Genomic DNA, 25,650 nt, shown 5'->3' with positions numbered 1-25,650 from the left:
CAGTCAGCTTGCATAAACAGCTAAACCTGGTTTGAGATGGCTGATGGCCATCAGACAGCTAGGAGACAAGTCATGCTGAGACAAGTACCCCCCCATGGTGCTCTCCTATTGTCTACACGACAAGAGTTCCATGTCACCCCACCCTTTTCTTCTGGACTCAAACCACCAGCTATTATCTCTTGAAGAGACCTCATCCATTTGATGCAAACAGATAAACTGACTAGGAAACTGAACAATCCTGACACAATGCAAGACAGGTAATAGCTCATTACCACACTCTCATGGAGTAATGGCCGGCTGGCCAACTAATAACCCTGACAAAAGGAAATATCTGGAAACCATGTCAGGACAAGGATGTAATAATTAACTCTTTATCTGTATTCACTGACTACGAGACAGAGCCAATACACAGGGAGAGGCCATAACTTGGGTTTTACTGTATAAATATCTTGTTAAACTGTACCATTGCGGAGGTGTTCACTTCGCCCTTGACTGAGTGTGACCTGCCCCTTGCTAGCAAGTAAATTAAAGAAACTTCTGCCGGAGCTGTCAGTGTCGGAGTCATTCTTTTTGGAGGTCGAGATTTCGACAGGAGGAAAAGGTGACTTTGGACCTACAGTACCCAAAGTTCGTCACCATGGTTTTTTTCCTCGTGTCATTTCTGGATCTGTTGTAGATTAATTGATAGCTATGATTAGTCAACTCCATTATCGTTGTATCATGCGACTAGTAGAAGGCAAACTAGATGGACCTTGATCTTCTTTCGTCTAGCAATTCCTATATTTAGAAACATGCAGGCCTTAAAGCCATCTCAGGTGAATCTAGCTGTTCCTGAACCCGGTGTTGTCTTTACTGGAGCTCTTTCCCGGAGCAGTTCAGCCATAAGGTGGCAAATTTGCAATGCTGGGACAGATTCTTTTTGTTGGTATTTTGCTTAGAATGTTTACTATGTAACTTCTCAAGTTGGTATTGGGGATTAACTTCCCTTGGTTATATAAACATCCTTTCCAACTGCACACAATGGGCCCAAATTTGGCCAGTACAGATTTCTGGCGCATTCACCAGAGGTGCGCCGCTTTTGTAGAACTCCAAGGGCACCAAAAATCTTCGGGCTGAGTTGGGCCACTCCCCAACCTTTCCTCCATGGTGGTGTAGCATGGCGACTGGATTCGGGGGCGGAGCCAGGTCCTGGTGCTGAAAACAATGCTGGAACCTCTGCATATGCACGCTAGAGTGCGCGGCATTCGTAGTAGCTCCTCGCCCCCAGAATCTAAGAGTGTGTGCTACAGGCTGTGTGGGAGGGGCCGACGTTCGCCGTCCCTATCCCAGGCCGAGTGGGCTGCTGCTGCCTTCCCACGCAAGAGGGCTGGTGGGGAGGGAGGGGGGTGGGCAGGCGGGCCTGCTATGGATCTCTTCCCGCCCCCCCCCTCCCCCCACCCCCAAGTCTGCCACATTGAGTCTTCTCCACACCCCCCCCCCCCTCCCTGTTCAGATGCCGCTTTCTTCTGCACCTATCCCAGGCTGAAGGGACTCTCACACGGCCAGCCACTGCAGAGTTTAGTTGAAGATAGGATTTACTTCAGTTCTTTATTTGTTATTGAATGCTTATTACCCTTTGTGCTTTGTTTGGTGCTTGGTGGTATTTTAAATGTAGTTACTTGCGCCGATTCCTTAACTCTAGGTAAGGTTTCTCTGTGCGGACAGAAGTGGCAACATATGCTGGCCTAAGTTAGTTTAGAGCAACTATTTGCTGGCCAAACTCGCTTAAATGGCCAAAACAGGCGTAAGTGGCTGGGAACGCCCTCTTTTGAAAAAAAAACGAAACTAAAAATAAACCTAACTAACTCACTTACACTGGCGCAAATTAAATGGCCAGAATTGCAACTAAACAGATACTCCAGAAAAATCAAGTTGCTCCAAAAAAAACGGAGCGACTCCTGGGGAAATTTGGGCCCAATGATTGAAGAAAGCAAATAAAGTTCAAAGTCCCCTGATATTTAAAGTACCATGAAAATTGAAAACAATTGCTGTCGTGTTAATATAATAAAGTCGACAGTGTAAATTACTCTATGTATTCAAAAATACATTTCTCATACTTACCAGCCTTGCATTTTCTTTTGGAAGAATGACTTGAGACATTGTCCAGTTTTAAGATCCCAAATCTGCAGGTTGGGCTCCCCGTGTACATTATTTTTGGTTGCTAAAGACAAGAAAAGCATTATGGAACACTGAATTTTAAAATCTCTTGAGGTGTAAAGGCATGTTGTTATTTTTGATGGTTTCCGTTAGCTACATTTCTATCATATGTAAACCATACCTCTTTCCATAGCCATCTCTCACTGAAAACCTGAGAAATGTCACCAAAATAAAAGCACTCCCACGTTTTCAAAAAATTTTTTTTTTTGACAATTTTCTCCCCTTCTGTCCTATCTTGAAGGCATTGATTCCTTGCTGGGATTACAGTTCCAGTAATGTGGCCATTAAACACGTGTGCACCTTGGCAGTGGGTGTTAGTGGGGTAACTGACTACAGAGGAGTCACATTTGAGCCCGACACTGTTCTCACCCAATGCTTGCACTCATGCACTTCCAGTAGTGCATCCCAAGATAGTGATGGGAGCAGCAACTCCAGCCAAATTTTCTCTCCCCAACACAGGGATGCTGAACTGTTCAGCTAACTCAAAATAACCTGGGATCTTCTTGCCCAGTGCAACTCAGCTTCTCTGAGCCATGGAGGATTAGGGGCAAGGGGGTGGGAGTGGGGGGGGGGGGGTTGCGAGCACCAGTACTGTGCTTTTAAAGCTGCAGTCATCCCACGTATATATGTGAACAGGCATTTACAAGTTTTTTTTTACTTGTGAGGTCCCCTTTAATTGACACTGCAGGACATTCTCAACTAATTCATCTGTTGCAAGTATAGGAAGACTACTTGGGTTTTTTATATAGCAAAAACAAATTGTTATATATGCCATGTCAGGAAAGCAAAGTCACAGAAGCTTGAATGGATCTTTTCAATAAATTGATTATAACTGCAATGAAAACCAGATGCAGGAACACATGTATTAATCATGCCTTCTGGCGTGTTTTTACATTCTTTAGCTGCCAGAAGTTGTATGTCAATAGGGATTTGTGGTGTTTTGACTGAAAAATTACATGGAATTAACAGCCCACAAACTGGTCCACATCGTGTTTATGCTCCTCACGAGCCCCCTCCCACCCCTCTTCATCTAATCCCATCAACATATTCTTCTGTTCCCCTCTCCCTCATTGTTTATCTAGCTTCCTCTTAATTGCATCTATGCTATTCGCCTCAACTACGCCCCGTGGTAACGAGTTCCACATTCTTAACACTCTCTGGGCAAAGATATTTCTTCTGTATTGCCTATAGGAGGCTCGAGTGGAGCATAAATGCCAGCATGGACTGGTTGGGCCGAATGGCCTGTTTCTGTGCTGTATATCCTGTGTAATCTCATTTCTCTAGTTCTGGTCTCCCCCAAAAATGAAAATATCTTCTCTACCTTTACCCTATCAAATCCCTTCATAATTTTAAAGACCTCTATCAGGTCACCCCTCAGCCTTCTATTTGCTAGAGAAAAAATCTCCAACCTGTTCAGACTTTCCTGTTAAGTATAACCTCTCAGTTCTGGTATCATCCATGTAAATCTTTACTGCACCTTCTCCAGTGCCGCTGAGAACTTAAGGAGCAATGTATACATTTATAAAGCTTGTATAACAGATTTTACAGCAATTTAAAAAAAATTCCTTTTCTGCAGAGTTCAGGTAGAATGTGCTCTAATAAAATGCTGCCACATCAATTTTGTTAGCCTGGTAAACACTCAGCAATATTTACAGTTGTAAAATGTTGGCAATACGTTCCAATGTCGGCACTGTATACTGGTAAAATGTGCTGACTGTTTCCTGGGTAATACTTACAGGGTACTTGAAAATGTTTTACAAGCACCTGGGGATAAAGTTACTACTTTGCCTAAGGATAGGCCAAAAATAATTACTGTGGAAACAGACATTAAGTTAACACATTTACTAATAAGTTGTTATTAATAGTTTATGTATATATAATATGTACAGATTTTTTTTTAGCCATCACGGAGAATAACACTGAATAAATGAATAACAGAATAATCCATAAAGAGAATCTACACACGACACAGAGAATGGTCCTTAATATTTATTTAGCCTGTCTACCTTCCACTTGTAACTTGAAGTACAATACAATTAGTCACGAGGAATAATTGGTGGAAATCCACGGGCAGAGAGTGTTAAATGAATTGAGTGGTTTTAATCAAAGCTCTGTGCTTAAGAATTCTTCACAAAATCCATTGAAATATTTTCAATAATGGAAAAAAGTTATCTTCAACGTTGTTTCCAGTGGCACAGATTTAAGGTGATTAGTAAATGCTCAGAGACGCTGATTGCACAATAAGATACCATGTGCACTGTACACATAATAAAATTGGCTGCCATTTTGCCATATACGGTTAATTTGACAAGATTTTGTAAACGTTTTCACACTGTATCAACAAAATTAAAATGGTCACAGAGCAACAATTTGCTAATAGCAAAATGCCACATCATTATTTATCTACAGAGACTCATTACATCACTACTATTTTCATTTGTTATTTCCCAGGGCCTCTAGACTGTGAACAGTTTAACCCTTTCCCCCAAGTTTTGTGTCACCCGACGGTTACTTCCTAATTCACTTAGTCTTTTGAGGAATAGAATGATGCAGCGCAGGAGGCCATTCGCCCCATTGTGTCTGTGGAAGAGCTATCCCATTAGTCCAACTCCGCTGTTCTTTCCCTGGTGCCTGCACATTTTCTCTCCTTCAAGTATTTATCCAATTCCTTTTGGAAAGTTACTATTGAATCTACTTCCACTACCCTTTCAGGCTGTGCATTTCAGATCATCATAACTCACTGCGTAAAAAAATTCTTATCGCACCGGGATGGCAGGACTGACATATGAGGAGAGAATGGATCGACTGCGCCTGTATTCACTGGAATTTAGAAGAAGGAGAGCGGATCCCATAGAAACATATAAAATTCTGATGGGACTGGACAGGTTAGATGCAGGAAGAATGTTCTCGATGTTGGGGAAGTCCAGAACCAGGGGTCACAGTCTAAGGATAAGGGGTAAGCCATTTAGGACCGAGATGAGGAGAAACTTCTTCACTCAGAGAGTTGTTAACCTGTGGAATTCTCTTCAGCAGAAAGTTGTTGATGCCAGTTCGTTAGATAAATTCAAGAGGGAGTTGGATTGGCCCTTACAGCTAAAGGGATCAAGGGGTATGGAGAGAAAGCAGGAATGGGGTACTGAGATGAATGATCAGCCATGATCTTATTGAATGGTGGTGCAGGCTCGAAGGGCCGAATGGCCTACACCTGCAACTATTTTCTATGTTTCTATGTTTTTTTCTTTTGCCAATCACCTTAAATCTGTGTCCTCTGGTTACTGATCCTTTTGCCACTGGAAATAGTTTCACCTTACTTACTGTATCAAAAACCATCATGGATTTGAATACCTCTATCAAATTTACCCTTACCAAAATGGCTCTTATCAAGGTCACAAATGACTTTCTATATGACTGCAAGGTAAACTATTCCTGCTTGTCCTTCTTGGCCTGCCTGCAGCCTTTGACGTGGTTGACCATATCAACTTACCCAACACCATTCTACCGTCATCCACTCGACTGGTTCCATTCTTATCTATCAAATCATAGCCAGAGAATCACCTGCAATAACTTCTCTTCCCGCCCCCGCATCATTACCTCTGGTGTCCCCCAAGGATGTATTCTTGGCCCCCTCCTATGCCTCATCTACATGCTGCACCTCGACGACATCATCTGAAAACACAGCGTCAGTTTCCACATGTACGCTGACAACATCTAGCTCTACCTCGCCACCAATTTTCTCGACCGCTCCACTGTATCTAAATTGTCAGATCGTGTCCCCGACATCCAGTACTGGATGAGCAGAAATTTCCGTCAGCCACTGTCTTCGGTCCCCGCCACAAACTCCTTTCCCTAGCTACTGACTCCATCCCTCTCTTTGGCATCTGCATGAGGCTGAACCAGAGTGTTCACAACCTTGATGTCATATTTGACCCTGAAACGAGCTTCCGACCACATATTCACACCATCACTAAGACCATCTATTTCCACCTCGGTAACTCCACCCTTGCCTCAGCTCTTCGGCTGCTGAAGCCCTCATCCATGCCAGTTACCTCTAGACTTGACTATTCCAACGCACTCCTAGCTGGTCTCCCACATTCTACCCTATGTAAACTTGAGGTCATCCTAAACTCGGCTGCCCACGTCTTAATTCTCACCAAGCTCAATTCACCCATCACCAATGTTCCCTTTAGGAATACTATATCATTTCCATCAAAAGCTACAAGTAAGCATTACATAATAGGAATAAAATTGCACTCTCTTTCTTAACACCCAATAAAGCAAATTTAAAATAACAAAAAATAATAATCTTGCTGCAAACAATGCTATTCCCATAAAATATCAAAGCTGAAAGCGTTCCCAGTACTAAAGTGAATAATTGCATTAATGTTTGATTTTCCATTAAATGACCTTGGTAAATGCTCAGGGACACTGATTGCACAATAAGATACCATGTGCACTGTACACATAATAAAATTGGCTGTCACCTTGCCATATATGTTTAATTTGACAAGATTTTGTAAACGTTACTAATTAATTTCTAACGGTTTTCGTGCTTAAGAATATTCGTTACATGGTGATTTGGGCGTGGAAATGTTTTAAATTTAATTTAGAAGAAGTAGAGGGGATCTCATAGAAACATAAAATTCTGACGGGATTGGACAGGTTAGATGCAGGAAGAATGTTCTCGATGTTGGGGAAGTCCAGAACTGGGGACACAGTCTAAGGATAAGGGGTAAGCCATTTAGGACCGAGATGAGGATAAACTTCTTCACTCAGAGTTGTTAACCTGTGGAATTCTCTACCACAGAAAGTTGTTGAGGCCAGTTCATTAGATATGTTCAAGAGGGAGTTAGATGTGGCCCTTACGACTAAAGGGATCAAGGGGTATGGAGAGAAAGCAGGAATGGGGTACTGAAGTTGTATGATCAGCCATGATCATTTTGAATGGTGGTGCAGGCTCGAAGGGCTGAATGGCCTACTCCTGCACCTATTTTCTATGTTTCACACTTCATGTTACAAAAAGCCAAGACAGTTGTTTTAAACTAATTTTCTTGTCAATGTTTTCTCTTTTTTTCAAGGCACTGACTTCTTAGTGGAGTATAGTTGCTCAGGTGCCATATACTCGACAGTACCTTACTCAACTGGCAAGTAATCATTTGTAAACCTCGACAGTGACTGCTGGCAGATTCTTCAACTGCAGGCACCATCCCAACTGAGCCCCATCCTATCCTGGCCTTGGAGGGTTGGAATGGCACTGTTTGCCTCGTTGCTGGATAGATCGTAAATCAGAACACCAACATCTGTTCGGGTCAGCCAACTTGAGACATGCGCAAATTAACTGGAACATGGGTTTAAACTTTGCATGCCCTGCCCAAGGCTCCATGGCTCGCATTTATGTGGACAATCACAACAAAAATCTTGGGCACAATCTTTGGAATTCTCTACCCCAAAGGGCTGTGGATGCTGAGTCATTGAGTATATTCAAGACTGAGATAGATAGATTTTTGGACTCTAGGGGAATGAAGGGATATGGGGATCGGGTGGGAAAGTGGAGCGGAGGTCAAAAGGTCAACCATGATCTTATTGAATTGTGGAGCAGGCTTGAGGGGCCATATGGCCTACTCTTGTTCCTAATTCTTATGTACTTATGACAGCATCTAAACAAAATAAAAACTGCTAATTTTACATTTATCCTCAACCAATTATTATGCAAACCTTTATAGCAAACCCCACCCCATCTGCCTCCAAGCAGTCACGTGAAATGTCTAGCTGGTGTGAATACAAGAGACAAAGTGCCGAACATGGGCTTACTGTAAATTGAATTACTCACTAATATAAGGTTGCCATGTCACCAAGATGTTGCTTTGAGGAGAGAATGCCAGCAAAGCCACTTTAGGCAGGTCAAGAGTGTGCAATAACTGACCGTTTAGGGTACCCAGGATATTTACGCTGGAGAAAAAGAGAAACTATTTAAACAAAGGCTTATCACAACTGGTCACAGAATAATCAATCAATATAACATGGTACTAAAAGAAGAAAGGGCTTGGATAACTGGATGGGTAGCCGTTTGCAGCATGTTGAAATATATAAATGTAAAAGTGCTGCATGTATGTATGCTTATTTATCTAGTGTCATCTTTTCTGCCAACACTCGTGTTCTTCTGCTCATTCATATGGCAACACGCCACCTTAATAGACGGCGACACGCCAAAGCCACACTACCCCCACAAACCGAAACTTTTACACAGGTAAAGTTCGACGGTAATCTGAACTTTTTAATGTGACAGCAACATGGTCAAAGGAGGCGGCTTAAAGTACATATGTGACACATTTTACAGATGGAAGGCTTTGTGACGAGAAAATTAAGGTCACTACTGACTTTTCCCCATTGCACCAAGCGAACAAGGAACCATCTTTGCTGTAAGTGAAGCCTTTGCAATTTTTCCTGTCATCTCTGCAAAAGAGAAAGGATACAATTACTGGGAGAATTCAAACCAAGACAAACTAAGAATGTTCTTCTAGGCTCTACCTCCAGAGAAACAACTTTGCCCAAATAAATTTATAACAATGTAGATACATATAAAAAAAACAGAAAAATAAAATGAACTAGAATCAATATAAGATAGTCACTTATGGCTGGGGAGTCTAGAACCAGGGATCACAGTCCCAGAATAAGAGGACAGCCATTTAGGACTTAGATGAGGAGAAATTCCTTCACTCAGAGAGTTGTGAATCTTTGGAATTCTCTACCCGAGGACTGTGGAGGCTCAGTCAAGACAGAGATAGATAGATTTTTGAATACTAAGGGAATCCAGGGATATGGGGATAGTGCAGGAAAGTGGAGTTGAGCGAGAAGAGCAGCCATGGTTTTATTGAATGGCGGAGCTGGCTCGAGGGGCGAATGGCCTGCTCCTAATTCTTATGTTCTTATGTGACCAAGAAATCAAATAGGGAATTCAGAAGAAACATCTTTACCCAGAGACTTCTTTACCCAGAGAGTGGTGAGAATGTGGAACTCGCTACCATGGGGAGTGGTTGAAGTGAATGCTATAGGTGCAATTAAAGGGAGGCTATATAAGCATATGAGGGAGAAGGGAAGAGAGGGTTATGCTGATAGTTAGATGAGGAAAGATGGGTGGAGGCTCAAGTGGAGCATAAATGTTGGCATGGACTGGTTGGACCAAATGGCTGGTTTCTGTGCTGTATATCCTATGTAATCCATTAGGGGACATGCAAGAAGATAAACAATCGATATAATTGGTTCTTTTAACTTACCCAAATTTAATTTTGACTTTCTTATAATTAAAAAGTTATTTTCATTTTTTTTGTGGGGTGGTGGGGCTTCCCACGCTGTCTATCATTTTCTGGCTGAGGAGGCAGAGACACACATGATCTACTCCTCAGCCTCAGCCATCGGCATACCAGTCGAGCAGAGCTGGTCTCCAGGTGTCTTGGTTAGCCCTTGCCACTGGACCAAGACCTAGCTCTGTCAAGCCCGTGTGGTGGCTGGTGTGCATGCCTGTCCACTTGTCCTTCGTGGAAAAGTTTTTCAGAAAAATATTACGGTTTCACAAACAACCCCTTTGACCACAAAGCCATAAAACAGTGGTCAGCACGTAAGGTCCTGGACGCCCTACGAAAGAAGGAGAGGGTAGACCCTGTCGGGTGGTTCCCCGAGCAGATTGTCGAACTCGTTTGGCAGAACGTCTCATCGCCAGAGCTTTCACACAAGCACCAAGATGTAGCTTGATTGGCGGTGAGGAGGGCCCTACCCGTCAGAGCGTTCATGCACAGTCAGCGTCTCAGCAGCATGGCACGGTGCCTCCGAGCAAGCTGCGGGACGGATGAGACTGTCACCCACCTCCTTCAAGATTACACCTTTGCAAGGCAGGTCTGGAAAGAGATGCAGTGGTTACTGTCGAGGTTCATCCCAAGCAGCTCTGTAACACAGGACTCTGTGCTCTACGGGCTGTTCCCAGGGACACACACCGAGACAGACATCACCTGCTGCTGGAGGGCCATCAACTCGGTGAAAGACGCACTTTGGTCTTGCCGAAGCTTGCTGGTCCTCCAGAGCAAGGAGATGTCCACGTCTGCGTGTTGCAGACTGGCACAATCCAAGATCCAGGACTACGTGTTGAGGGACGCACTAAAGTTTGGTGCTGCCGCCGCAAAGGCACAGTGGGGAAGAGCCAGTTTAAAGCCCTTCCGCCACGGTAAACCCAGGGCTGGTATCAGTATAAAACTCCCCTCGGGCTGCAATGGTAAACCTTTTGTATACATAGAGCACCATGATCTGCAAACACCTATGTAGTGCCATGTATAATGCAAGTTCTGTTGCGTAATGCATGTTGGAAAGAAATGTAACTGTGTACCATATGGTGACACATGTAATGTAACTTGATGAACATACCACAATGTATCCTGGATTGTATGAATCATACCTTGAAATGTAAAGTAAAGAGATGTATTGAACGGAACTGCAGTCAGCATCCAAATGTAATGTATGGAATTGCTGACCGCATCCAAATGTACTGAACTGCTTTCGAATGTATTGTGCAAATTTTTATATGAATAAAGTATATTTTGAAACGTAAAAAAACGGCCACCCCACGTTAAAAAATCCACGCACAGGCGTCTTCCACCCTGAAGGATGTAGTTTGGGTCCTTCATTCGAAACACCTATGAACTCATCTTTTTTGGTGTGGAAGCAAGTCATCCTCGTTTCGAGGGACCGTCTATGATGATGAGTATAACTGGTCCCAAGAGATATCAGAGAGTGGTACAGAGCAACTTACCCATTGAATCTTCCTTGCATAGCGAGAAACACCTGGCTTCTGCTCCTGGCACCAAGCTCTGTCCCCATCGTTATTGGGAATTCGTGGCTTGGGACTGCCGCCATAATTCCCCAAATCTTATACACTAACCTACCACTGGGCAAAGGTTTCGACTTTGAAAAGTGATTTTCTTGCTACAATTTCCATCTAAATGTTGTGCCACATTAAAAGAGTCACAAGGATAATTTAAAAAAAGATTATATAAAATACCTTGTGAAAGAGGTGTTTTCTGTATAGGTAGGAGGGCCATTGAGCATGTAGACTCCTTCGGAGCCTCGAACTGTAATACACAATCAGAAAGATCCACTGTAAAAATATTTCACACTCCATTCATAATATTACGGTTCAACTTTATCAAATGATGAAACTGGCACTGAATACGACTTCAAGCCCAGTGATAACTCATGTTTGGTGAGAAGATCATTAACAAGCTGGGAATTGTGTAACAATTATCAATATTAGGCTCATTTATTGGCAAATTCAGGACAGCACCATGTCATTCCAACCTGCGAAATGTATTTATTTCAACCTTTTCTCCACAGAATATTGCAACTCCTGGTAATTTTTTTAAAAAAACAATGTACTGCACTTCAAATAAAGGCGGGTTGGTGTGCTTAGAAGATGGCACTCTCTACCAATCAAAAACTAAAAGGAGTGTAGCAACCCTCGCCCTCATCAACCCCCTCCCTCCTTTTCACCATTTAGGTTTTGCCAAGTTAATTCTGAGAAATATTTGCCCAGAGACATGTGTGCAATCAATGGACCTGGAAATGAGCCAGGCACTGGAAAATAGCAATCAGTAAACAGAAAATTCATTTTAAAAAGAGTTTTGTTTTTAAATCCAAGATTAAATGTGAAACTCAATCCTTATGGGAATATGGTTAAAAACCAAAAAGAATTTGCAAATTGTAATATGCTGTTTATGGAATATTAATGTAGGGAGGGAAAGGAAAACAAAATATATGCTGTACTTTCACTTATATAATCATCTTATTACATTGTTAAAATATCTCAATGTTCGTGAGGCCTAAACTGCATCCTGTGAAACCCAGGAAGAGGACCTGCGGAAAGGAGAACAGTGGGTGGGGTGTGGGGATGGTGTGGGGGTGTACCTCAAAGCACTGGAGAAGTACCACCAATGCGGTCTCTGCAAGATCCTGCAAATACATTGGCAGGATAGGCGTACCAACATCAGTGTTCTCGCTTAGGCCAACATCCCCAGTATCGAAGCACTGACCACGCTTGATCAGCTCTGTTGGACGGGCCATATCGTCAGCATGCCTGATACGAGACTCCCAAAACAAGCGTTCTACTCGGAGCTCCGACACGGCAAGCGAGCCCCAGGTGGGCAGAGGAAACGCTTCAAGAACACCTTCAAAGCCTCCTTGAAAAAGTGCGACATCCCCATCGACACCTGAGAATCCCTGACCCAAGACGGGAGGCAGGAGTTCGTGGCGTTGGTGAGGCCAAACAAAAGGCGTGCTTGTGCAGCTTCAGCGGGGAGAGAAGGCAAAAAAGTAGAAGAAAGAAATTGAAAGGTGATGTCACAGACAAGGGGGTAAGTGATTGGCTGGTGATTGGTGAGTAGCTTTTCTATTTTCTTTTCTATATCAGTAAGTAACCTTTAGCCTTGTTGTTGCCAGATTAAGTTTATCTAAGGGTTAAGTCAATGGCAGGTCAGCTCGGACACATGTTACGCTCCTCCTGTACTATGTGGGAAGTCAGCGACGCTTCCGGTGTCCCTGACGACTACGTGTGCCGGAAGTGCATCTGCCTGCAGCTCCTGACGGACCGTGTTGCGAAACTGGAGCTGCGGGTGGATTTACTCTGGAGCATCCACGATGCTGAGAATGACGTGAATAGCACGTTTAGTGAGTTGGTCTTACCGCAGGAGAAGGGTACATAGCCAGATAGGGGATGGATGACCAACATGAAGAGCAGTGCAAGGAAGGTAGTGCAGGGGTCCCCTGCTGTCATCCCCCTGCAAAACAGATACACCGCTTTGGGTACTGTTGAGGGGGATGACTCAACAGGGGAGAGCAGCAGCAGCCAAGTCCATGGCACCGTAGGTGGCTCTGCTGCACAGGAGGGCAGGAAAAAGAGTGGGAGAGCTATAGCGATAGGGGATTCAATTGTAAGGGGAATAGATAGGCATTTCTGCGGCCACAACCGAGACCCCAGGATGGTATATTGCCTCGCTGGTGCAAAGGTCAAGGATGTCTTGGAGCGGGTGCAGGACATTCTGAAAAGGGAGGGTGAACAGCCAGTTGTCATGGCACATATAGGTACCAACGATATAGGTAAAAAAACGGAATGAGGTCCTACGAGACGAATTTAGGGAGCTAGGAGTTAAATTAAAAAGCAGGACCTCAAAGGTAGTAATCTCAGGATTGCTACCAGTGCCACGTGCTAGTCAGAGTAGAAATCGCAGAATAGCTCAGATGAATACATGGCTTGAGCAGTGGTGCAGAAGGGAGGGATTCAAATTCCTGCAGCATTGGAATCAGTTCTGGGGGAGGTGGGACCAGTACAAACCGGTCTGCACCTGGACAGGACCAGAACCAATGTCCTAGGTGGAGTGGTTGCTAGTGCTGTTTGTCAGGAGTTAAACTAATATGGCAGGGGGATGGGAACCTATGCAGGGAGACAGAGGGAACTAAAATGGAGACAGAAGCAAAAGCTAGAAAGGAGAATAGTAAAAGTGGAGGGCAGAGAAACCCAAGGCAAAAAACAAAAAGGGCCAATTTACAGCAAAATTCTAAAGGGTCAAAGTGTGTTAAAACGACAAGCCTGAAGGCTCTGTGCCTCAATGCGAGGAAGTATTCGGCATAAGGTGGATGAATTAACTGCGCAGATAGCAGTTAACGGATACGATGTGATTGGCATCACCGAGACATGGCTCCAGGGTGACCAAGGCTGGGAACTCAACATACAAGGGTATTCAGCATTTAGGAAGGATAGACAGAAAGGAAAAGAAGGCAGGGTGGCGTTGCTGGTTAAAGAGGGAGTGAAAACGGGTAATTATAGACTGGTTAGCCTGACATTGCTGGCGGGGAAAATGTTGGAATCAATCATTAAGGATGAATTCGCAGCGCATTTGGAGAGCAGTGATAGGATTGGTCCGAGTCAGCATGGATTTATGAAAGGGAAATCATGCTTGACAAATCTACTGGAATTTTTTGAGGATGTAACTAGTAGAGTGCACAAGGGAGAACCAGTGGATGTGGTGTGTTTGGACTTTCAAAAGTCTTTTGACAAGGTCCCACACAGGAAATTGGTGTGCAAAATCAAAGCACATGGTATTGGGGATAATGTACTGACGTGGATAGACAACTGGTTGACAGACAGGAAGCAGAGAGTCGGGATAAACGGGTCCTTTTCAGAATGGCAGGCAGTGACTAGTGGAGTGCCACAGGGCTCAGTGCTGGGACCCCAGCTATTTACAATATATATTAATGATTTAGATGATAGAATTGAGTAATATCTCCAAGTTTGCAGATGACACTAAACTTGGTGGCGGTGTGAGCTGTGAGGAGGACACTAAGAGGCTGCAGGGTGACTTGGACAGGTTAGGCGAGTTGGCAAATGCATGGCAGATGCAGTATAATGTGGATAAATGTGAGGTTATCCACTTTGGGGGCAAAAACACGATGGCAGAATATTATCTGAATGGCGGCAGATTAGGAAAAGGGGAAGTGCAGCGAGACCTGGGTTCATCAGCCATTGAAAGTTGGCATGCAGGTACAGCAGGCGGTGAAGAAGGCAAATGGTATGTTGGCCTTCATAGCAAGGGGATTTGAGTATAGGAGCAGGGAAGTCTTGCTGCAGTTGTGCAGTTGTACAGGGCCTTGGTGAGGTCCCACCTGGAATATTGTGTTAGTTTTGGTCTCCTAATCTGAGGAAGGACGTTCTTGCTATTGAGGGAGTGCAGCAAAGGTTCACCAGACTGATCCCAGGGATGGGTGGACTGACATATGAGGAGAGACTGGATCAACTGGGCCTTTATTCATTGGCGTTTAGAAGGATGAGAGGGGATCTCATTGAAACATATAAGATTCTGACTGAACTGGACAGGCTAGATGCGGGAAGAATGTTGCCGACGTTGGGGAAGTCCAGAACCAGGGGACATAGTCTTAGGATAAAGGGCAGGCCGTTTAGGACTGAGATGAGGAGAAACTTCTTCACTCAGAGAGTTGTTAACCTGTGGAATTCCCTGCCGCAGAGAGTTGTTGATGCCAGTTCATTGGATACATTCAAGAGGGAGTTAGATATGGCCCTTATGGCTAAAGGGATCAAGAGGTATGGAGAGAAAGCAGGAAAGGGGTACTGAGGGAATGATCAGTCATGATCTTATTGATTGGTGGTGCAGGCTCGAAGAGCCGAATGGCCCACTCCTGCACCTATTTTCTATGTTTCTATGACTGCCCTAGGTGGAGGAAAAGCATTTGGGAGGACACCAACACAGAGTCTCTATGCCGGGAGCAAGCTGAAGCCAAGTGTAAACAGCGGAAGGAGCGCACGACAACCCAAGCACCCCACCCACCCGTTCCTTCAACCACCGTCTGCCCCACCTGTGACAGAGACTGTCGGTCCATCATCGGACTCATCAGTCTCCTGAGAACGCAGTTTTAGTGTGGAAGCAAATCATCCTCGACTCCGATGGACTGCAGTGACTGTTATAAAAGAAAAAAAAAGATTTGCATTTATATAGCATCTTTCACAACCACCGGACGTCCCAAAATGCTTCACAACCAATGAAGTACTTTTGAAGTGTTATCACTATTGTAATGTAGGAAAGGCGACAGACAATTTGCACACAAGAAAGCTCCCACAAACAGTAATGTAATAATGACCAGACAATCTGTTTTAGTGATGTTGTTTGAGGGATAAATATTAGAGGACACCGGGGATAACTCCCCTGCTCTTCTTCGAAATAGTGCCATGGGATCTTTTACGTCCACCTGAGAGGGCAGAGAGGGCCTCGCTTTAACGTTTCATCCGAAAGATGGCACCTCCGACAGTGCAGCACTTCCCTCAGTACTGACTTTCTAAAAGTGTTGTCAATCATGCTGAACATTCTCCTTGCCTCGGTGATTCTTCATGGCCTAGTGGAGATCCAACAGTTCAGATCAAAACATCATCGTAAATCCATTCAGCCTGTAGCTGCCATGGTTCAGTCAATGATGGGTTCCATTGATGCATGACCCTTTTAATTCAGGGATAGCACACTGAAGCTGTCACTCACTTTAACCACATATACAGCAGCACTGAATTTTGAGCTTCACATCAGCACCCAGAAATGCAAAAAATGTTGCATTCTCCCCCTCGCCCACCCCCTCATCAGTTCAATGGGTATCCAGGAAAATGTGGGAAGGAAATAAACTGAGAATTTCTCCTACAACATCTGACAGTTTTACACGTAATGCCGAAAAGAGGAGAACTTTTTAATTAAAGTAATCTCCCACCCAAATAGCAATGTGCTGCTTTAATTTACAGAATCGATCCCCAGGTCAGAGTACTTATGGGCTTCTTTTTTTCCCCTTTCAATTAGATATTTTTATTTGGAAGATTGTTGTTGGAATTGCAATAGTCACTACAGTACCATCAATGTTACAAAATGATGGTGATTCATTCCTTTAAAATTGGACTGAGGTAGTTTCAAACTGATAAATGCACTTCCCAAGGTAGAACTACACTATAGAGACCAGGTCGGTCCCACCTTCGAATGCTGATCTGTGCTGAGTTAGTAAATGGATTTGGTGGCCTTGGGCCAGGGAGGATGTAGTATATGCAAGCACTCTAATAACGACTCCACATCCACAAAGTAAGGGTAAAGTACTTGAACTGTAGTGACCTTAGTCCTTTATTGCAGCTCCTAGAGTGAGGACACCAAGAGGTGAGCTCCCTTTTATACTTGGTTACCTGCAGTGTACAGGTGACCCTTAGGTCTCCAGCAGTAGCACTGTCTGGTGATACAGGTATGGTGTATACAGGGTGAAGGTACATTCAGTGGTCTAGTGTTACAGTACATATATTACAGAGAGTAGCATTAAGCTGAGGTTCGCACTCCTGATTACTATCTGAAGATTATTCCCGCTGCATGATTTGTACGTGCGGACATTAAATAAGAGTCATAGTTGGGCTCACACAAGAACGAGGAGCAGGCGTACACCATGCAGCCCCTCGAGCTTGCTCCGCCATTCAATACGATCACGGCCGAACTTTGACCTCAACTCTACTTTCCTGTCCTATCCCCATATCCCTTGACCAGGATGACTGCTGCCAATGAACCGGAAGTTGGTGCCAACGACTGGAAGCTGCGCAGAATCGTTTTGCGCGTCCATCAGCTGAAAAGACCCAATGATTGGCTTCGGAAACAACCTAGAGCGGCTCCAAAACGATCGGCCCTGGAGGCTGCTAGCTAGTCAGAACATCGGAACAGCTAGTCATCGCCCTCTAAGAATGTTATACATTTCAATGAAATCACCTCTCATTCTTCAAAACATCATAGAATATAGGCGCCTTCTGCTCAATCTCTCCTCATAGGACAATCCTCTTATTCCAGAACATCGGATAAGAACATAAGAAATAGGAGTAGGCCGTTTGACCCCTCGAGCCTGCTCTGCCATTTAATAAGATTATGGTTGATCTGATCTTGGCCTCAACTCTACTTCCCTGCCCGCTCCCCATAACCCTTGACTCCTTTACCATTCAAAAATCTGTCTATCTCCACCTTAAATATATTCAATGACCCAGCCTCCACAGCTCTACGGGGTAGAGAATTCCAAAGATTCATGACCCTCAGAGAAGAAATTCCTCATTTCCATTTTAAATGGGCGACTACTTATTCTGAAACTATGCTTCCTAGTTCTAGATTCCCCCTCGAGGAGAAACATTCTCTCTGCATCTACCCTGTCAATCTCCCTCAGAATCTTATACGTTTCAATAAGATCACCTCTCAGTCTTCTAAACTCTAATGAGTACAGGCCCAACCTATCTTCATATGACAATCCCTTCATCTCAGGAACCAACCTAGTGAACCTTCTCTGAACTGCCTCCAATGCAAGTACATCCTTCCTTAAATACGGAGACCAAAACTGTACGCAGTACTCCAGGTGTGGTCTCATCAATGTCCTGTACAGTTGTAGCAGGACTTCCCTACTTTCATACTCTATCCCCCTTGCAATAAACATTCCATTTGCCTTCCTAATTACTTGCTGTACCTGCATGCTAACTTTTTGTGTTTCATGTACAAGGACCTGCAGATCACCACACCAATAGGTTATGTTGACTTGCTCGTAATTTTATGAGATACCGTCCGTCCCACCCCATAACTTCTAATGTAATCTTTCACTGTTTATGAGGTACTAAATCTCTAGCAAGAGGTGAAAGACGTTTACGGAGTGAAACCCAAACCATTCTTTTAGACAACGGTCAAAAAAAAATGAACCCCTTCAGTGCTGCCCTTCCCCATACAGGAGGGCGGGTATCACTACTGCCCTGTAGACCATAAGCTTGCCGCCAGATTTGAGGGGCTATTCCTCGAACACTCTCTTCCTCAGGTGACCGAAGGCTGCGCTGGCGCACTGGAGGTAGTGTTGGACCTCGTCATCGATGTTTATACTCAAATAAAACAAAAAAAAACACAAACTGTGCATGTGCAGCTACTTCAAATTCGTTGGCAGCAGTCGCTGACTCCCTTGAATCCATTAGTGTTCAAAAATCTATCGATCTCAGCCTTGAATATACTCAACGGCTGAGCATCCACAGCTCTCTGGGGTAGAGAATTCCAAAGATTCACAACCCTCTGAGTGAAGAAATTTCTCATCTCAGACTTAAATGGCCGATCCCTTATCCTGAGACTATGACCCCTAGTTCTAGACTCTCCAGACAGGGGAAACACCCTCTCACTGTCAGCTCTCTAAGAATTTTATATATTTCAATGAGATCATCTCTCATTCTTCTAAACTCCAGAGAGTATAGGCCCATTCTGTTCAATCTCTCCTCAGTGGACAGCCCTCAATCTAGTGACTATATCGCACCAAAGAGGATCACTCTGCAGGCTATTGAATGAAGAATGGAAACTTGGGTGAAGTATTTGAGGATTGCCAACACCCATAGAACGAAACTCAACATTGGTCAGTGCCTTCTGAAAAAGGAGAAATAAAGTGAAGAAAATTGAAAACAGAAAACTTATCTGGATTGGGAAAAAAAAAATCAGACAGAATGAGGTCAATGTGAATAAAGTGTATTATAAAGACTTCAAATGGCTGGTACAGGTTCTGTTATGTATCTGTAAAGCATGCACTCCCATGTTCCGCTACCAGGGAGATCATCCCCTGAAGTCCCAAGGGATCCCAACATCCCTTGGGAGCACTGTATATAAGCCGGCCCCTAAGTTCCTAACTCTGGAGTGTCTTATTAAAGACTGAGGTCACTGTTACTTTAACTTCCCTGTGTGCAGCCTCATCTGTGTTAGGAACACAACAGGTTCGACCTCCAGAATCCGGAGTTCCGGAATCCAGAATGTTCCGGAATCTGGACACCTGGCTGATCCGTGGCGCAGTTGTCCGAAAACCGGAAAATGTTCCGATATCCGGACTCCCCCTGCCTCGGCGAACCGACTTCGCCCCGGCCCCCCTCCCTCCCCTTTACCTTGGCTGCCCAACCCCAGCTACCTCGGGCCAAACAAGGAAGTCCTCCATGGCGGCAGGGCCCCGCCCGATCATGTCCTCGGCGGCAGGGCCCCGCCCGAACATGTCCTCGGCGGCGAGGCCCCAACCGACGACCTCATCGACATGGCCGGCGACTCGAACAACTCCTCGGCGAGCGCACCCCCCCCCCCCCCCGTCATTCTGAAATCCGGAAATACCCGAACCTGGGCTCAGGTGTTTCCGGATTCGTGATGTCAGAAAGACGTTCCGAAGTCCGGAAAATCAAGAAAACCGGCTCGGCCTCGAGGTTGCCGGATTCGGGAGGTCGAACCTGTAACACAGTATAGTGCAGTCCCAATCAAAGGTCACTGCTACTCATTTCCAACTAATCGGGGAAACTGCCCTTAACACCAACGCTGCGATTCTTCCCTTCTAAAAACAGTTTTTAATCCCGTTGTTACCCGACACCTAATCCTCTCCAATTTGTGGTAACTTCTCAAAGGCATTCTGAAACTCCGTTTACACCGTAGCCACTGCATTTCTAGCATCCACTACATTGTTTTAACAGCAGCTTTGTTAGTTTTAAAAAAATCACAAAGAATTTTGATTAAACTTAAGCATCTTTTCAACAACACCACTGTTAACGTAGTAAAATGTCCCAACGTGCTTCACTGGAGCGATTATCAAACAAAATTTGACACCCAGCCACATAACGAAATTTTGGGACAGAGGCTTGGTCGAAGAAGTAGGTTTTAAAGAGTGTCTTAAAGGAGAGAGAGAGGTTGAAAGAGGAAGAGGTCTAGAGGGAATTGCAGAGTTTAGGGCTTAGGCAGCTAAAGGCACAAGCACCAATAGTGAAGTAATGAAAATCAGTGATGCAAAAGGTGCCAGAATTGGAGGAGTGCAGAGATCACAGAGAGCTGTAGGAGGTTACAGAGATAGGGAGGGATGATGCCATGGAGCGATTTGAAAACAAGGATGAGAATTTTAAAATCGAGGTGTTGCCAGACCAGGAGCCAATGTAAATCAGCGAGCACAGGGGCGATGGGTGAATGGGACTTGGTGCGAGTTAGGATACGGCAGCAGAGCTTTGGATGAACTCAAATTTAGATAGTGCAAGGTGAGAGGCCGGCTAGGAGAGCCTTGCAATGGTTGAGTCTACTTTTGCTGTTTCATTTGTACCTGTATATCATTGGCAGAACTGACTCGCAGATATCACAAAGAGCAGTATTGTATGGTGACAGATTAGTAAAAGGAGGTGCAACGAGACTTGGGTGTCATGGTACATCAGTCACTGAAGGTAGGCATGCAGGTACAGCAGGCAGTAAAGAAAGCAAATGGCATGCTGGCCTTCATAGAGAGAGGATTTGAGTATAGGAGCAGGGAGGTCTTACTGCAGTTGTACAGGTGAGGCCTCACCTTGAATATTGTGTGCAGTTTTAGTCTCCTAATCTGAGGAAGGATGTACTTGCTTTTGAGGGAGTGCAGTGAAGGTTCACCAGACTAATTCCCGGGATGGCAGGACTGATATATGAAAAAAGACCTGGATCGGCTAGGTTTATACTCACTGGAATTTAGAAGAGTGAGAGGGGTTCGCATAGAAACATAAAATTATGATGGGACTGAACAGGTTAGATGCAGGAAGAATTTTCCCGATGTTGGGGAAGTCCAGAATCAGGGGTCACAGTCTAAGGATAAGGGGTAAGCTATTTAGGACCGAGATGAGGAGAAACTTTTTCACCCAAAGTGATAAACCTGTGGAATTCTCTACCACAGAAAATTGTGGAGTCCAGTTCATTGGATATATTCAAGAGGGAGTTAGATGTGGCCTTTATAGCTAAAGGGATCAAGGGGTATGGAGAGAAAGCAGAAATGGGGTACTGAAGTTGCATCAGCAGCCATGATCATATTGAATGGTGGTGCAGGCTCGAAGGGCTGAATGGCCTACTCCTGCACCTATTTTCTATGTTTCTATGAACCTGGATTAATATCAGTAGCAATTCAGTCGTTAGCCCAGAGCCACTTAACTGCCCAACAACGTCAGTTCCTACTACTCAGTTTCTATCAATGGAGGTCATCTGCAAATATCCTTTGAATAAAAATATTTCAAAGTCAACAGAATCATACAAAAAAGTTGTTAAATATAACAATTTTTTGTTTTAAAAGGAGAGGTATTTTGAGCCCCCCTATCTTAAGAGTGCAAGAATTTTACTCTAAAGTTGCTCAACATCAATCAAGTTGCATCTAGGACAGACAGATCTTCACAGAGGAAACTATTTTTGTCCACTACACACCACGAGGACATGTGCTTCTTTTCCAAAATACAGCTTTCTGTTACATAAGAATTATAATGGGTCAAAAAAACTGGGACTGGCCAAATGCTTGAAAACTTCTGTCCAGATTGTGTACAACTACTGTTTAACTATAAACTCAAGAGCACCACAGAAACAATTTATATTTACATAGCACCTTCAGAGTTAATAGTACATGTGGTAGACAGTGTGAAAGAAAGCTGTAGAATGCAGGAAGATATCAATGGACTGGTCAGGTAGGCAGAAAAGTGGCAAATGAAATTCAATCCGGAGAAATGAGGCGCAATGCATTTGGGAAAGGCCAACAAGGCAAGGGAATACACCATTAATGGTAGGATACAGAGATGTGTAGAGGAAGAGAGGGATCTTGGAGTGCATGTCTGCAGATCCCTGAAGGTGGCAGGACAGGTAGATAAAGTGGTTGGCAAACAGAATACTTTCCTTCAGCTGCTTGGACCCCAAGCTCTGTAACTCCCTCCCTAAACCTCGCCATCTTTCTTTCCTCCTTTAAGACGCTCCTTAAAACCTACCTCTTTGACCAAGCTTTTCGTCATCTGCCATAATTTCTTCATGTCAAATTTATCTGTTTTGTCTCATAATACTGCTGTGAAGCGCCTTGGCATATTTTACTACGTCAAAGGTGCTATATAAAAATAAAAGTTGTTGTTTTTTTATTAGCCTAGGTATAGAATACAAGAGCAGGTAGGTTATGCTTGAACTGTATAAAACACTAGTTAGGCCACAGCAACAGTGCATACAGTGCTGGTCACCACATTACAGAAAGATGTGATTGCACTAGAGAGGATGCAGAGGAGATTTACAAGGATATTGCCAGGATTGGAGAGTTTTAGCTGAGGAAAACTTGTTTACTTTGGAACAGAGGAGGCTGAGGGGAGACCTTATTGATGTGTATAAAATTATGAGGGGCCCCGGGTGGATAGGAAGGGCCTATTTCCCTTAGAGAGGAAAATGACCAGGAGGTACAGATTTAAAATAATTGGTGGAAGGACTAGAGGGGAGTTAAGGAGAACTTTATTCATCCAGAGGGTGATGGAGGTCTGGAACTCACTGTTTCAAAGGGTGATAGGAGGCAGAAACCCACATTGCATTTAAAATGTACTTGGATGTGCATTTGAAATGCCATAACCTATATGGCGATGGAACAAAAACTGAAAAGTGGGATTAGGTTGGATAGCTCTTTTTTGGCCAGCACAGACATAGTGGTCAAATAGCCTCCTTCTGTTCTGTAAATTTCTATAATGACTGTAAATTACTTCTGAACTCTAACCGTTTGCCTTCCTCAAAAACTACTTAAAACATTCCTTTTTTGGGGGTAGTGTCTTTTTTTTTCCAGCAAAACAACATCTTGTATTTATATAGCACCTTTAACATAGTGAAACATCCCAAGGCACTTCACAGGAGTATTATGAGACAAAACATTTGAAACCGAGCCACATAAGGAGAAATGAGGGCAGGTGTCCAAAAGCTTGGTCAAAGAGGTAGGTCCTAAGAAGCATCCTGAAGGAGGAAAGAGGGGGAGAGAGAGGTGGGGAAGTTTAGGCAAGGAGTTCCAGAACTTAGGGCCTAGTTAAAAACGGCACAGCCGCCAATGGTTGAGCAGTTATATAATCAGGGATGCTCAACTACATAATTATCACTGCACTTGAAAATATTTCAGGTGTACAAAGTGTAAGACATACGACACATCTCATTTATGCAAATTGTGTATCTTCTTTAAAAGGTAGGTGTACAAATTGGCATCTCAAAATAGATTAGGATTGTCACTTCCTCAAAATATACTCTTTACTACATATGAAACACTGATGGATTCACTTCTTTGAAAGTAAATCACACGACTGTAAATGTTTGAAAAGATAATTAACAGTGATTTATTAACTTGATCAATGGAGTTAAGAAGCCTTTGCACCACAATGTCGAAGGTGAAAAAAAGCTATGTCCCAAAGAATTCAGCATCATAGGCGGTCCCTCAAACGAGGATGACTTGCTGCCACGAGTACACAGGTATTTCATTGAAGGACCCGATGTTCCAGTCCTGAACTCCAATTGAGGGTGTGGAAGATGCCTGTTGGTGAATTTTTTAATGTGTGGTGACTGTTGCACATCAGTTACTACACGGGCTTGATGGAGTTAGGCCTTTATCCAGTGGCAAGGGCTAACCAAGATGACTGGAGACCTGCTCTGCTGCACAGACCAAGGGCGCACACATATCGCAGTGCGGGCTGGCCTATGCTGCCCCTGGGCCCTCAGCTCTTCTGGGCCCCTTACACTCATTTCGCTAAAGAATTAGGTCACCTACATTAAACAATTTCAACAGTAACAACTCACATAGCATAACCGATATCCTAAGGTGCTTTACATGGAGAGAGCAAACGAGTTTGAGAGGAATTACAAGAGATGATCAAAAGCAAAAAGGTGGCTTTTAAGCAGCATTTAAACATGGGAGTGATGTAGCAAGGCAAAGAGGTTTGGAAGAGAGTTCCAGATTCAGGCCAAGATGGCCTTTCAATGCAATTAGTACAGATGTGTCAGTGTCATCCTTGTACTATATTTAGATCAGAAACACCCACTTTACTTCTGGGTTACACTGCACCTTGCCTCAGTGCATGTACTCTGTACTCCCTCTGCAGTATACACCTGCTGATTACAAAGTTTAATGCGTTCTGCACAAACAACTCTTCCAGATCTAGACTCACCTATCAATTAAGGTGGTCAGCCATTCGAGTTTGAATTGGCCTGTCCCGAAAATCATTAAAATGGAGAGAGAGAAAAAAAACTAAAAGCCTTGTTTATTTTAAAAATATCGAAGTTGGCTACGTTGCTCTACTATTCTGTCTGGTGGTCTGATAGTATAAATATCTTCGGAAGCAAAATCACTATCAGGAGCAAGTGAAAAAAAAATCAGGAGCCAAACCATAATTTCATTTCGGTGCCCTGCCCTTTACTTTGTTTTAAACTTGACAAACATCCAGCCACTTATTGCTCTATCCCCCACTCTCTCTGAGGAAAAGAGGTTCAACAGCGAGGCAGACGCCCAGGCTTCAGGCCTGTTGGACCCTGGGGAGAAACATCATCCTCTCGCAATCCATTGCCGCGGGGTACTCGCTCACCTCTCGGCAGTAAACCCCAGCCCCCCCATACAGCAGGACAAGGGCCGATTGCTGGGCCCAATCTAACCGGCTACTATGGATGTGCAGCTTCCACACACACACACACATTATATTTACTAAAATATTTAAAAATTACACTTTTGCCAATCTCTCCGGCATCAACAACTTTAAAAACAAAACACAATTCAGCAACAAAACAAATCGATATTAAAAAAAAAACCCTCCATACAAAAATAAAAGCCCGCAATGAGAAAAGCCACTGACCTGCCAGCAACGGCGTGGAGAGCGCCATCTTAAGTCGGAAGTGTCGTCGTGAACCCCGCCCCCCACCCTGGGCGTGGGTTCAGCGGTGGAGTCCCGCCCCTCTCTGTGTGGGTTCAGTGGTGGAGCGCGGAGACCCGCCCCCTTCTGTGTGGATTCAGTGGTGGCGCATAGAGCCCCGCCCCCCCTCCGCCACGCGGGTTCAGACGTGAAGCCCCGCCCCCCCCTCAGTGTGGATTCAGTGGTGGAGCCCCGCGCGGGTTCAG

The 25,650-nt window shown here is 44.2% G+C and overlaps 1 protein-coding gene across 2 annotated transcripts in view; it reads right to left on the bottom strand.

Moving 5' to 3' along the window:
- Nucleotides 1–25,461, bottom strand: part of eif2a (eukaryotic translation initiation factor 2A) — a 62,829-nt gene extending 37,368 nt beyond the window's left edge. The window contains exons 1-5 of one of the 2 annotated variants that reach the window (XM_070882399.1): nt 25,388–25,461; nt 11,240–11,309; nt 8,572–8,646; nt 8,024–8,142; nt 2,101–2,200 (exon numbers count right to left, since the gene is read on the bottom strand). In XM_070882399.1, the coding sequence (XP_070738500.1) occupies nt 2,101–2,200; nt 8,024–8,142; nt 8,572–8,646; nt 11,240–11,309; nt 25,388–25,415 (392 nt within the window). In that variant the 5' untranslated portion in view covers nt 25,416–25,461. Of the gene's footprint in view, nt 1–2,100; nt 2,201–8,023; nt 8,143–8,571; nt 8,647–10,990; nt 11,169–11,239; nt 11,310–25,387 lie in introns of those variants that run through there. The other variant, XM_070882398.1, reaches the window with a different exon arrangement.
- Nucleotides 25,462–25,650: the final 189 nt, after the last annotated feature.

The sequence above is a fragment of the Pristiophorus japonicus genome, chromosome 6 (genome assembly GCF_044704955.1).
Source record: "Pristiophorus japonicus isolate sPriJap1 chromosome 6, sPriJap1.hap1, whole genome shotgun sequence".
Lineage (NCBI taxonomy): Eukaryota > Metazoa > Chordata > Chondrichthyes > Pristiophoridae > Pristiophorus > Pristiophorus japonicus.
Note: the sequence above shows the minus strand (reverse complement) of the source record. Positions and strands in the feature narration are given on the sequence as shown.